This window comes from Muntiacus reevesi, chromosome 4, assembly GCF_963930625.1.
Source record: "Muntiacus reevesi chromosome 4, mMunRee1.1, whole genome shotgun sequence".
NCBI lineage: Eukaryota > Metazoa > Chordata > Mammalia > Artiodactyla > Cervidae > Muntiacus > Muntiacus reevesi.
Window position 1 is genome coordinate 31,235,302 of NC_089252.1, and position 13,568 is coordinate 31,248,869.

Sequence of the window (13,568 nt, forward strand, 5' to 3'; positions counted from 1 at the left end):
CACACTAGGCACTAAGAGATTCAGAAATGAGTGAGACACAGGCTGTCCTGCCATTGCTCATAATGTCGTGTGTGCATTAACAGGGGGCTGTGTGTAGGCACATCTAGGGCTGTGGATACGTGTGCATGTATGGAAGTATGTAGAGTTGCATGTTTGTGTACAGGCAAGCAGGGATGTGTATATTTGGGGATAGAAGTTTGAGTTTCAATGGTGGTAGGAGTGTGCAGATATATGTTTGGGGAGGGGCATGTAGGAGTATGCGTGGGAGTGGAGGTAAGTAGGCATGTATGTAAGTACATGGGCATACAGGGGCGTTTTCTGAAGTGTATAGGACTAAGACATAGTGGCCCTAATTCTCAAATTTCCACAAGTACGAAGCAAGGAAGAGAAGGAAGTTAATGATCTATGAAGTGACAGTCTTGTGTTTTTCCCAAGAGACCTTTTCCCAGCCTCAGGGAAACCGGCGGCCCCACCCCAGCTCTGAGCCACGACCCAGCAGCGCCCCACCCACACCCGGGGTGCCTGCAGCAGCCTGCCCGCAGAGCCCACCCCACCTGTGAGATGGGGCGGAGAGAAGGGGGCACGGAGGAGGACGGCACCCACCTTTCACAGCGCGATCCGGTGTACCCAGGCTTGCAGGAGCACTTGACGTTCTCCCCAGTCACAACACAACCGGTGGCAAAACTTAAAAAAAAAAAAAGACAGGAAAAAGCCCCAGTAGAAACATAAACCCACAGGTTTTTATGCTCATTGTTTTTTGCCACATGAAGTGAAACTGGAAACCAAGGGTCCAGGTACCTTCCATGTGAAAAAACTTTTGCCCATCAAAACTTGTCGAGAGAATGATGAATGATTTCAGCTGACATCGGGCAAACCTGGGTGAATAGGGACTGGAGGCATTTTTATTTTCAGCTTGGAGAAATACATTCCTTCCCTTAAGACAGAATAAAGTAACGCACTTGGGAAGAGATGGTGACGACAGCACTTTTTCCAGAAATAACAAGGAAGGACTCAAACAAGTCTGGGCAGAAAAGAAGAACACAGAGTTCTGATTCTTTAAAAAAAAATTTTTTTTTTTCCTTCCTTGCTTATTCTAGTTCTTTTATTTTATACTGGGTACAGTCCCTTCTGGGAAGAAAAAGCATCTGTGGAGGGTTCTGGGGTGGTGGGCATGCAGGGCCACCCAGAGTCCCCTCAGAGTCCCAGAGGGGATTAAAGCACAGAGCATGCTTGGGCCCAGCTAGCTCTGTGGGCATGGTTACTAGTGATTTCCACACTTTTCCAATCAGGTTGTTGGAACTTTTATTCTTTTTCTTTTAATTCTGAACTGGTGTATTTATATAAGCTTCTTAAAAAAAAAAAATTAAACCAAGAGACCAAGAAAAAGTCCTTGTTGCCTTACGAAGAAACATCTATGACCACTGAACATTACACTGACATAGATCTGAGGGGAAATAACTCCATTTATCACTAGCTGATAAGAGAATTCTGATTTTTAAAATTATTTACTTATTTGGGTGTGCTGGATCTTAACTGCAGCTCATGGACTTAGCTGGGCTTCCCAGGTGGTGCTAGTGGTAAAGAACCTGTCTGCCAGTGCAGGAGACCAAAGAGACTCGGGGTTGATCCCTGAGTCAGGAAGATACCTTGGAGGAGAACCTGCATGGTGAATCCACTCCAGTATTCTTGTCTGGAGAATGCCATGGACAGATGAGCCTGGTGGGCTCCCTAGGGTCAGACACAACTTAACACGCATGCATGTGAGCTGAGTCACCCTGTAACACATGGGATCTTAGTTCCCCAATCAGGTATTGAACCTACATCCCCTGAATTGGAAGGTGGATTCTTAACCACTGGACCACAAGGGAAGTTCCAAAGAGTACTTATTTGGGAAGCCTCTCTTGGCCAATTAGATAGATAGAGTCACAACTCTAAAGGGGCAGTTAGAAATTTGTCAGCAGTATTAATATTGCTGGAAGGAGAATTAGATAAAAATAGGATTTTACTGATACGTCCTAGGAACTGCGTGTTACTTCCAACTACACAGAAGCTGAAAGCTGACCTTGATGATAACATGCTTTGCAACCAAAGATCAAACGCTTTCCCCAAGCACCCTGTGAACATCTTGCTGCTTTTCACTCTCTCCAGCTTCTGTTCAAACAAGCCTGGGCAAGTGTCAAGTGATAGATCCCTTTACAAATAAAGCCACAGGACCAGGCAGGTTTAAGGAGTATCAAACACACAGATAGCAAACCAGGGTGCACATTTCAAATATGCATCTCCAGAAAAGCCACATTGGGCAGGTGGCTTCTGATAATTTTAAGACTTGGCCAATTTCTCTGCTAGCTCAGCTGATATCAACCAGCCTTGCGGTCCACACTTGCTCCTGAACCTGTACCCTACTGGTACTAAATCACCATCATTCTGATTTTTCAAAGCAAATCTTGCTTCACTTAGTTACCTGTTTATATTTTGTCTGGACTCACAGTGAACATGTGATGATGAGCAAGAGTAGGACAAGGTGCCAAAGCCAAACTGAACATGAATTATCACGAAAGGAAAATGACGGCTTTCTACCTACAGAGTCTACTGACCTCACTGGAGCCCGGATGATAATGCAGATCACATCTCTCTCTGCAGCTCAGAACTGCCCTGTGGCTTCCATCACACTGAGGATAAAAATCCTTAACATCCAAGTGCCTTACTCTAGCCTGAAAGGTACAGGATCTGTATCCTGGCTGTCCCACCAACCTCATCTCGCAGCCAGCCCTCTCTCGGTGCAATCAAGCCATCCATGCCTTCTTACTGTCCACAAACCCATCATCACAGGAGTTTTCTCATCTGTCTTTTTTCCCCCTTGCTGTGGACCCTCATCATATTGTCTTGGTACTCCACCTCATCACTCACGAGTCTCTGCCCAACAACTCCAGAAAGCCCTGCTACCACCCTCTGTAAAGAATCCACTCTCTATCATATAACCCGTTTATCAGTGGTGTAGCTCATCTCTGAAGTTATACTTCAGACTGACTTGTGCACATTCTATTGAGTAATAACCCCACTCTCTCCTCACATTCTTCAGGTGAAGCTTAATGTCTTTGCCAGCCTTCTTTACTGCAGTTACCCCAGCATCTGGAGAAGGGATGGTGCTCAACAAATTGTTTAGCCCTTGAATGAATAGCAAAAGAAAAGAGGAAAAGGCAAAACCCTGAAGAACACAACTTGGAGAGTCTGTGTTTGTCTGGCTTTGTTTCCATTTTTGGCTTACTCCTTTTTTTAAAATAGAAAATTGTTTTATGAGAGATAGACTTCACATATCATACAATCCACCCACCTAAAATGTTAGATTCAATGGCTTTTAATGTGCTCACAGAATTGCACAGTCATGACCACAATCAATTTTAGAGCATTTTCATCACCTCTAAAAGAAATTTTATGCCATTTAACAGTCCCTTCCCGTTTCTTCCCACCACCCATTCCCCAGCCCTAGACACCCATCAAACTATTGGGTTGGCCAAAAAAGCTCAGTTGGGTTTTTCCATCACGGTTACAAAAAATCCGAATGAACTTTTTTGCCAACCCAATGCTTCCTGTCTTTGTAGATTATTGTCAAACTTCTACAGTACCTGTCTGAATGAGGACATGGGCAGACGCTACAGGATCCACGGATGGTGTTCCAATAGTAACCCTCTTTACAGCGCTCGCAGTGTTCGCCTGCAGTGTTATGCTGGCAGTTCTTGGGAGAGAGAAATGGTAAAATTAATAACAACCTATTACATTCATTACTATTGAGATTGCTGTCATCTTAATTACTCACAAAATTATAACTCAAACCCTCTGACACAGCAATATTGGTTTTGCTAATCATGTGCTTTTCCTACCCAGCCAATCATTGTTGGTGCCAGAAAAATGGTGTAATTGCTCTTCCATCAGCTATCTGGTGTTATCAAGGGGCGGAAGGGTGAAATGGAGCCCGATCAGTGGGTTAAAATCTCACTTGAACATTCCATAGCTGTGGGATCTTGGGCAAGTCCCTTCACCTCTCTGGGCCTCGGTGTTTTTTAATAAATCAACTTTTTTCTGGCCATGCCACATGGCATGTGGGATCTTAGTTCCCTGACCAGGGATTGAACCTGCGTCCCCTACACTGTGTGGAAGTGGTTGAGTGTGAAATCTTACCCACTGGACCACCAGGGAAGGTCCATATAAGTCAATATTAATGGTGTATGATTTATATACTGTTCTAATTTTCCTAAATTGTACAGTTAAAATAATGCCCACTTTCCGAGGTTATCAGGACTTGTAGGATCCAGAGAGGAGTCTCTCGGGGGTGTCAGCTGAGGGTGCTGGCAGCTTCCTCTACCTTTACTTTGCTCTCTGGCCTCCCTGACTCTCTCAGAAACATCTGCTCTTTTGAACTAAGTGTTTCCCATTTCACATTAGTTCCCTTTCTTTCTTATTTATTTATTTGGCCATGCAGGGTCTTAGTTGTGGCATGCACGATCTTTTAGTTGTGCCAGGGCGGGGATCCAGTTTCCTGACCAGGGATCGAACTCAAGCCCCCTGCATTGGGAGCTCAGAATCTTAGCCACAGGATCACCAGGAAAGTCCCAGTTTCCTTTCTTTTATAGCTCCAAATGACAGTTTTAAAGAAGAACTGCCTGGAGAGAGATGTTTTAGTCCCACATCAACTTAGATCTGAGCTGAAAACACTGAGGAAGTAAGAACGTGGAGAAGCAAGAATTGTGGTGAGGTTACCTGTATCCTATGATAAATCCTCCCCAAACCCCTCTGAACTCTGGGCCTTTAGAGGGGCACAGGGAGAAGAGCATAGAAGGGGGTTAGAAACTGAGTTGCTTGATAAAAGCCCATAAGAATGTCTGAAATACCACTCACTCTCAGCTGAAAGCACCTACCCTGAAATCTGTCTTCCTCAGTCCTGCAAATTTGAGGCATCTATCAGATTTCCTGGTTTTACTGTGAATAAGTGAATGAGTGAATGAATGAATGAATCCATATCCACCCTCACAGCATGTGCTTTCCAAGGCCCATGTGACAGCAAACATCTACTGTGCATGAACTAGCTGCTCAGCTATGCTAGGTACCAGGGATGCAAAGATGGATTGGCACCCTGACTCGGGGGTAGACAGAACCCTGTGAATAGACATCTTCCATACAATGTGGGAAATATGATGATGAAGGTGTTGGCACCATGCCTTAATACCAAGAGGAGCCTCAGGGAGGCAATGAGGCCTGTGTGGAGGACAGAAGGAGAGGAATGAGCTGGGTGGAGAAGTGGGGAAGGACACCCTGGGCCCAGGGGTTGGTGTGCACAGGACCTCAGTCTTGCAGGAGCACCGTGGTGTGGACGGACAACCTGAAGCAGCTGGTGTTCCCGAGGGTGAAGTGCAAGGCAGTAGGATATGGCTGGAGAGGCAGCCGCACAGATCAAGGGGCCCTGAGGCTGCTTGAGGAGTGTGAACGTCTGCTTGTGAGCCTCAGGGGACCCCCGAGTCAGCTGTGAGTTTCAGATAAATCATCCTGAGGGCAGGGGGAGATGGGCTCCAGCAGCAGGGAATAAAAAGGAGGAAAACCAATGTGGTGGTCCAGTGGCTGGGACTTCAAACTCCCTATGCAGGGGGCCTGGGTCCAATTCCTGGTCAGGGAAATAGATTCCACATACTGAAACTAAGAGTTTGATGCCTCATCTAAGACCTGGGGCAGTCAAATAAATAAATTAAAATAAATAACTATAAAATGGGCTTCCTTGGTGGCACCAGTGGTAAAGAATCTGCCTGCTAATACAGGAGACACAAGAGACGTGGTTTAGATCCCTGAATTGGGAAGATTCCCTGGAGCAGGAAGTGGCAACGCACTCCAGTAATTTGGCCTGGGAAATCCCATGGACAGAGGAGCCTGGCTATGGGGTTGCAAAAAGTCAGACACAACTGAGCGATCACATGTGTTAAGCATAAAAAAATAAAGTAAGATAATTGAAAAGTAAAATTCCCTTAAAAATAAATAAAAAGGAGGAAAACTGAAGATCGAGGATGAGAAGAGAGAGGAGGGAAGGAACTAGAAACAAAGGGAAGCTGAGAGGTCACTGGGAAGCAAAGGCAGAGGAAGGGAGAGAAAGCGGCCAGGAGAAGGGGGAACAACAGGGCCTCGGTGGGGAGAAGGGAGCTGGTCATCAGGGCTCCCTCTGGCCAACGGCACCCACAGGACACATCACTGGCTTTGGCTGCCTCCCCACTGGACCCACGCTGCTTTACTGGCGGGGGGTTGGGCTGGTTTCTTTTCACCCTTCGAAGGTCATACTTGAAATGACAGGGAGAGATGCACATGTGTGAATGTCCCAGATTTCAAAATTGACTCTGGACCTTGGGAAGTGGAGGCCAATGTACAGAATCATCCCATCTGCTAGCAAAAGGGGCTGGGTCTCCTCATTTCTGTTCTCTGAGGATGGGGCTGCATGCGTGGCTCCCAGGCAAGGGCCATGTTGGAGAGCAGGGCCAGCACCCATAGCCCGCCACTGAGCTGTGCCCATGTGCATGTACTCATGTGTGTACATGTGTGTACGTGCACATGTGCACGTACACACACACACACCCCCCACCAGACAGCAAGCCTCCTGAGAGTAGGGATTATGTCCGATGGTTTTAACCCCAGCACTTAGCTTGGTTCCTTCCCGTAAGAGCAAATACTCAGCAAGAGTTCCCTGAATGAATCAGATCTAGAGGCCGCGTGGCCGTCAAGGACAAGGGAAGACAGAGCTGTAAAGAAAAGTGAGAAAGAGAATCTTGTTGTTTGATTGAAACACGAATTATGACTCTCACTAGTGATCCCTTCACTGGGTGGATGGACTACAGAGAAAATTCCCTTTGTTCTCTGGCAGCTTTTATGAAGTGGCCTTGCAATGACTCAATGACAAGATAAATATTTTTCGTGACAGTGTCTACCTGTGTTACACACATCACACAGTATGAAACACAAACTATTACATGAGATACCAAAGAGCTGGAAAATAATACTGCCTGACATCTCTTACACTTTGGGAACTTACAAGGCTAAAATCCTACCGAATATTCTGTCAGGCTCTTTACAACAATTTCCTGTCCTGGCCTGTTCCGTCTTGCAGAGGAAATAGCTCCTCAGGATATGCTGAATGGGCATAAAACAGTCTAGGGACTCAAAGAGCTGAAACACATTCTAGGCACCTCACACAATGCAGAGGAATCCCGCACCAGGACAACGTATTTCTGAACCACACAAAAGAAGCAGGGGCTCTGTATTCAGGCACCAATGTGGCCTCCTTTCCTTGGAACTGTCCATCTTCCTTCTAATTGGGGAGGCCCTGGCTACTGGACCGGGGACCTCTGAGGATAGGGAGGAAGATAGCAGAATAAAAACTGTCCTGCTTCAGGATGCATGAGAAAAATCTCCTGAGAACCTAGTTTTGTGGGGGAAAATTTTCTAAAACATACCCAAAGAAGATAGTTTTCTGGTGGCTAAGTCATAAACCACTGGGACTCCCCTCGCCTGTCTTCCCCCATAAACGCACTGTCTTGGCAGCCATGGGGATTAGTGTTTGATGGATGGAGAGTGTGCCTTCAGCCTTTGCCAGCATCTCCTTCTCCTCTGATCAATTTCTTGAGCCACTGCTCATCTGATAGCAATGAGGTCTCCTCCCTGCAACCTCCTGCCCCACCCCACCCCCAACAAAATTGAGGTCCAAAGGAATAGCTCTGGTTTACTATATCCTCGCAAGAGTCAGGGCTTCCCAGGTGGCTCAGGGGTAAAGAATCTGCCTGCAATGCAGAAGCTGCAGAAGACTCGGGTCCAACCCCTGGGTTGGAAAGATGGAGGAGGGCATGGCAACCCATGCCAGTATCCTTGCCTGGAGAATCCCATAGACAGAGAAGCCTAGTGGGTTATAGTCCATGGGGTCGTGAAGAGTCAGACGTGACTGAAGCCATGAGTTAAACCCCAGCATCTACCCATTATTATCATCTAGTGAGAGAGATTCAGAAGCTAAGGTGTAATTTAATTGCTCAGACAGAGTGTTCTCTGACGGCACACATTAAAATGGAGGGCAATGGGACTTCCCTGGCAGTCAAGTGGCTAAGACTTCGCCTTCTAATGCAGGGAGTGAGGGTTCTAGTTGGGGAGCTAAGATCCTACATGTCTTACAACCAAAAAAACCAAAACATAAAGCAGAAGCAAAACTGTAACAAGTTCAATAAAGATTTTAAAAATGGTCCACAGGAAAAGAAATCTTTAAAAAAAAAAAAAAATGGAGGGAAAAGTGAGTGTGAAGTAATTCAGCCTGGTTACCTGGCACTGCACCCTGCCCCCCGCCCCCAATCCCATCCCCTGCTCACAAAGTCACCTCTATTTAGGGTTCGGTAGAGGTGACGTCTGATGTCTGAGAGCTGAGTCGAGGGGGGAGGGGAAACACAGATGGCCTGTTAGTAATATTCCGCATCAGTTTACTCACAATGCATACTCCCGAGCCATCGTGGCAGCGATGGGAATGCCCGTTACAGTTGCAGGGAACACAGCGTCCAGCGTATAAGCCTTTGTTCTCACGATAGTATCCAGGGCTGCAACCCTGCTTTGCAAACAAAGCGTTGAGTCAATACAGAGAAAGAAATTTATTATCCAAGGCAGGTGACCATCTGACCATCAAGCATTCACCTTTCTATCTTCCCTACTTTGGTCAGTGTGAGAACTTCTACTTTCCAATGCAAGCCAGGTTTGCTTACTTTTTCCATCAGGTTTTCTGTTGTTTTCACATCCTGGTAGGTATGTGAGTTTGTGCGGGAATGGGAGATGTGTGGTGGGGAAATCAGAGCAAAGAGGGTGTGGGGGGTGGACTATGGAAGTTGGGTGCCTCTCCTTCTCAAGTCAATCATTTTGAGGGCCAGTGGAGGCATGGAAGGCTGAAAAAGCAAAGAGGATCAGGTCCTCAGTCCATCAGCACAGAGGACCTCTGAGCTAATCCCTTCAAGTTCAAGTTCTCTTTGGGTAACCACTCCTTCTCCAAGTGTGGATTTGGGCTGGTGGGGAAGCTATATGGGAGGAGGGGAAAGGCAGGGTCACCACTGGGATTTAAGCAATAATGGCAGGTCCAGTGGAACCCATTCACTGCCACTCACCAGACTATAGGTGACAGGGAACCCTGGGTAAAGGAAGCAGCTTGCATTCTCCTCCCAATGAACACAAAGACCCAGCTTAAGGCAATTTCCTTGAGTGTGGTCTCGTTCTCTTGTTCAACATTGCTTTGATTAACCCTATCTCCTCTATATTGTCTCTTTCCAGTGTAATGCTGCAAGTAACTATTTTTCATGTGGATGAGAAGAATTATGGTTTTATTTTGATGGACTGATATATTTTTTGAAAAGTCTAGTTAAGAACGTCCCTGGGACTTCCCTGGTGGGCCAGAGGTTAAGAATCTGCCCGCCAATGCAGGGGAACAGGTTTGATCTCTGGTGAGGGAAGAATCCAACTGCTCCAGGGCAACTAAGTCCGTGCACCACAACCACTGAAGCCTGTGTGCCTAGAGCCACAAAAATGAGAACCTCGAGCACTGCAAACTAGAGAGTAGCCCCTGCTTGCCCCAACTAGAGAAAGCCCATACACAGCCATAAATGATTAAATAAATAAATTAAAAAAAAGAATGCCCTCAGTTGATGAAGACCCAGAACAGCCATAAATGATTAAATAAATAAAAAAAAAGAATGCCCTCAGTAGAAAAAAAAAAAGCAATTATTCTTATACCAGCCATTAAAAGTTACTTAGATTTCTGCCTCTAAAGAGAATTTCTGCCTTGAAAGTCATTTGCTTCATTTTGGCAGAGCCAATCGCTGATTAAACTCAAGTGCAGTCTCTAGTGTCCTTCACTGATCTCCTACAGGGCCTATCTTTAAGGCATCAAGAAAAATTAATACTTCAAGATAATGATGATCTTTCATCTAATCTCTTTAAACAGCACATACATCTATGAGACTCTGGAGCTATAGCCAAGGGAAATTTGCTTTCATTCATTCATGGCCTTAAAGGTCTCTACCTGGACAAGCCAGAGGGAAAAAGAAGCTCACACATTCCCCAGAGTTGAATATTCCAGTTGCTGCTAGAAATTCCTTCTAAAACTACACAATGATGCCAAATCATACACAATAACAATACTATAATTTCCAATGTAATTTTCCCTTCAGCTATTAGGAACCATGTTGAGGCAAAAGAATGCACTACAAAAACTTAGATTACTGAATGGGCTTGTCTAAGGAGAATCCAAACATGAAAGGAATGTTCTTGAGCTGAAAGTACAACTGAGAGATACATTTGAACTTAATTCAGCCAGTGGCAGTATGATCATATCTAAAATCTCTACTAATAAGGCACAAAGGCCTTATAATTATCACCATATACCCCATTACATGCTTATAAAATTATCCAATTTAATAAAGAACAAATTATCTAAATAATAAATATATATGATTTATATTTATTTATGACAACAAGATTTATTTATGACAACAAGCCCAGTAAAAGCTTTAATTAAACATTCTTTGGTGAGTGAGGATGGTCTATCCTGACTAAAGTTAAATCACCCATCTTACTTTACTTTTGCTTAGAAATAGAAAAGCATTCTGCAAGAACTATGTATCTTGTGACTCTCAGAACATTTGTCAGTTATGGAAATATAATTGTTTTCTCACCTCTATAAAGTATACAAACTCTACATTTAACATACAATTCTGTTCAACTATTCAGACTGTATTGAAGACTTATTCTAAATGAAAACAAATGTGTCCTAAGATGTTACTTCAGTAAAGGGGCTTTGCAACTAATGATTTTTTAAGTGATAATTTTTCAGGATAACTTTTCCAATAAACTTTTGCAGTACAAATGATAAAATGATGTCTCTATCAAGCTTCCTGAATCACTTTAGCAGCCATAGAGTTTATTTCTCTGTGAATATACAGGTACCATCCAGGAAGTTTAAATACAGTGAAACTAGAATTTATGAGTGTTTAAAGCCTGGCAAATTGAAGCACATTTGTTAGGTATTACACAAAATTAATCTCATCACTTTTCTTAATCTTAAATAGGGATTCCACTGATTCTCACGGTTTACTTTATGGGTAATTTTTCTCCCAAGCAGAACCTGGAAACCTACAGGCATCCAGACTCTTATCCTAAGGCTTGGGTTCGTCTACAAAGGGCACAAAGTTCCCTAGACATGCACATCCCACAGGCATTCAAACTCTAGCTGCCTCGGCATTTCCAGGTGGGCTGATGTTTATAGGGTTTGTGGTTAACAGCCCAGGAGAGCGATCTGTCAGGCCCTGTAATGAACACTGCCAGTCAGCAGATGGGGGAGCCGTCGGCCCCTCCCCCAGCCCACCCGCTCCTCACTCATCACCCTGCCTTGAAATCTCAGGGAGCTGGGAACCCTTCCCCACCCAAAGCAAAACGTAAAAGGGCCGTTACCTGGCTGGGCTTAAGCTCCACATAACTTGCTTGCAGCTGGTTTTGACCCGGAGATGGAGGAAGCATTACCCTTTGCTGCTGTGAACTGTACCCCAGACACTGCCCCAGGGCCGCCCCAAAGATCCACAGCCACCCCGCACTCCGGGCAGACCACCTCACTGCCGGGGGCATCGTGGTCCCTGGGTGTCCTGCTGGCAGCACGCAAACCTCTGCCTCTTCCTCTTATACCTGCCCTTCCTGCTCGCTGCCCAGGCCGGGCTGACTCAGGTAGAAGGCAGGCTGTCTGCGGCAGGAGGCCCCACCTGTAAACTTCACCCGTGAGTCAGCCTGGGAGAGAGCGCGCATAACAGTCCCGCGGGGAAGCGCGCCACTCTGTAATTCCCAGCAGGCGGGGCAGGCATCACCTTCTACCCACCTCACCCTGAGACGGCACTCGAAGCTGTAAATCACAGGCTGAGTCATGCGCCTAGAACACGCCCTGGGCAGGAGGGTGGTGAGCCAGAGGTCCCTCTCTTTCCCTTGGGCTAGGAATTTCACTTAATCGGGCTAGAAAAGACAGAGAAGGCAGGGGGACAAAGAACGGAGGCACCTGCGGACTAAAAGTTACCTGGCAGGAATCCCGAGAAAACCACAGTGAGTATATTATATTTTAACCTGCAAAACAGATCGCATTTTAATCTGCAAAAATACTATACCTGCAGGTTAAAAAAAGAACCAATGTGCAGATCACCTTTAGGGTTTTCTGCAATCCAGGGGTCAGCAGGGAAAGTGAAGGAGGTTGCTAATTCCATATCCGACAGGCATCTGGAATCTCAAGATGACAGTGTTTGCTATTTCCTATTCACCGTACTACCCACTGTGCTTTCTTTCCCTCTCTTCAGGAAGAGGAAATATTTGCAGCTTGAGATATGAGATAGTTTCATGTTATACCACACCAAGGACAGTCAAGTTGACTGGACCTCCACTGAGGACCTGCTGTGAGCTGGAAATTTGGACTGAAATTTCCCCTGAAGAATCAGGACGTTTTCTGGACTGTAACTTTTGGGGGATGGGTGCTGGAATGAGGCCCTGGATTAAGGAAAGGCAAGAGGACCCTGCGTCAGCTCCTGGAAGGCAGGGGCTTACACATTGGGATGTGCACAGTTACTTCCTTCCTGCCTCCCAGAAAGTCCAGATTTCTGCAACTCCCAGGATCCACTGTGCTCCTAATGCTTTCTGATGGGTTTTGAGACAAGTGATTTTTTTTTTTTCACTTTTAATACCTGCAGGTGGTCCAGGTAAGATAAGACGCTAGAAACCCAGCAGAAACTTGTTTGGTGGTCCGAGGGCTCCAGGCCGCCCAACAGGGCTGGACAGCAGACAGGAGCGCCGGCCAAAGGGGCCCTCCAGGGCATTTGGTGGCGGAGGGGCAGCTCCTACCTGACATGAGTCACCTGTGTGGTCAGGGGGGCAGGCACACATCTCCACGCTCTGTGCCCGGCGGCCACTTCCCGTTTCCGAGGCCTCCTCCAGCCCCACCCCGCTCAGGGCGAGCCGCTGCGTCTCGGTGAAGTAGAGGCCCCGGAGGTGCACACCTCGCAGGCCAGACAGTACGGTCATCAGCTCCTCCCGGGACACGGGGGCACGGCTGCCGGCATGTCTGAAGTTTCCCTACATGTGAACGCAGAGAGGCGAACTCAGTCCCAGGGACTGCAGAGACAGCCAGCCAGAAGGAACCCGACAAGAGACCCTGAAAACGCATCAGGTGCAAAGTAACAAATTGATGGTTACCAAGAGGGGAAGGCGGGATAAACGGGGAGATTGGGACTGACATGTACACATTGCTGTTCAGTCATTCAGTTGTGTCCGACTCTTTGCGACCCCATGGACTGTAGTAAGCCAGGCTTCCCTAGTTTACTATGTATACACTACACAGTTTATAGTATGTAATGTATACATAATAAACTGTTCTCCAGTTCCCTAGTTTATTATGGATAAACTAAACATTACTATGTATAACTAGGTAACTAGTGAGAACCTACTGTCTAACACAGGGAACTGTACTCAACGCTCTGCGCGCATGCATGCTAAGTCAC

At 46.2% G+C, this 13,568-nt stretch overlaps 1 protein-coding gene across 5 annotated transcripts in view; it reads right to left on the bottom strand.

The window, feature by feature from the left end:
• Positions 1 to 13,568, bottom strand: part of LAMA3 (laminin subunit alpha 3) — a 247,400-nt gene that overhangs the window by 68,557 nt on the left and 165,275 nt on the right. For 4 of the 5 annotated variants that reach the window (XM_065932447.1, XM_065932445.1, XM_065932448.1 and 1 more), the window contains 4 exons: positions 12,913 to 13,143; positions 8,495 to 8,611; positions 3,624 to 3,733; positions 604 to 684 (listed from right to left, as the gene is read on the bottom strand). In XM_065932447.1, the coding sequence (XP_065788519.1) occupies positions 604 to 684; positions 3,624 to 3,733; positions 8,495 to 8,611; positions 12,913 to 13,143 (539 nt within the window). The remainder of the gene's footprint in view (positions 1 to 603; positions 685 to 3,623; positions 3,734 to 8,494; positions 8,612 to 12,912; positions 13,144 to 13,568) is intronic. The other variant, XM_065932446.1, reaches the window with a different exon arrangement.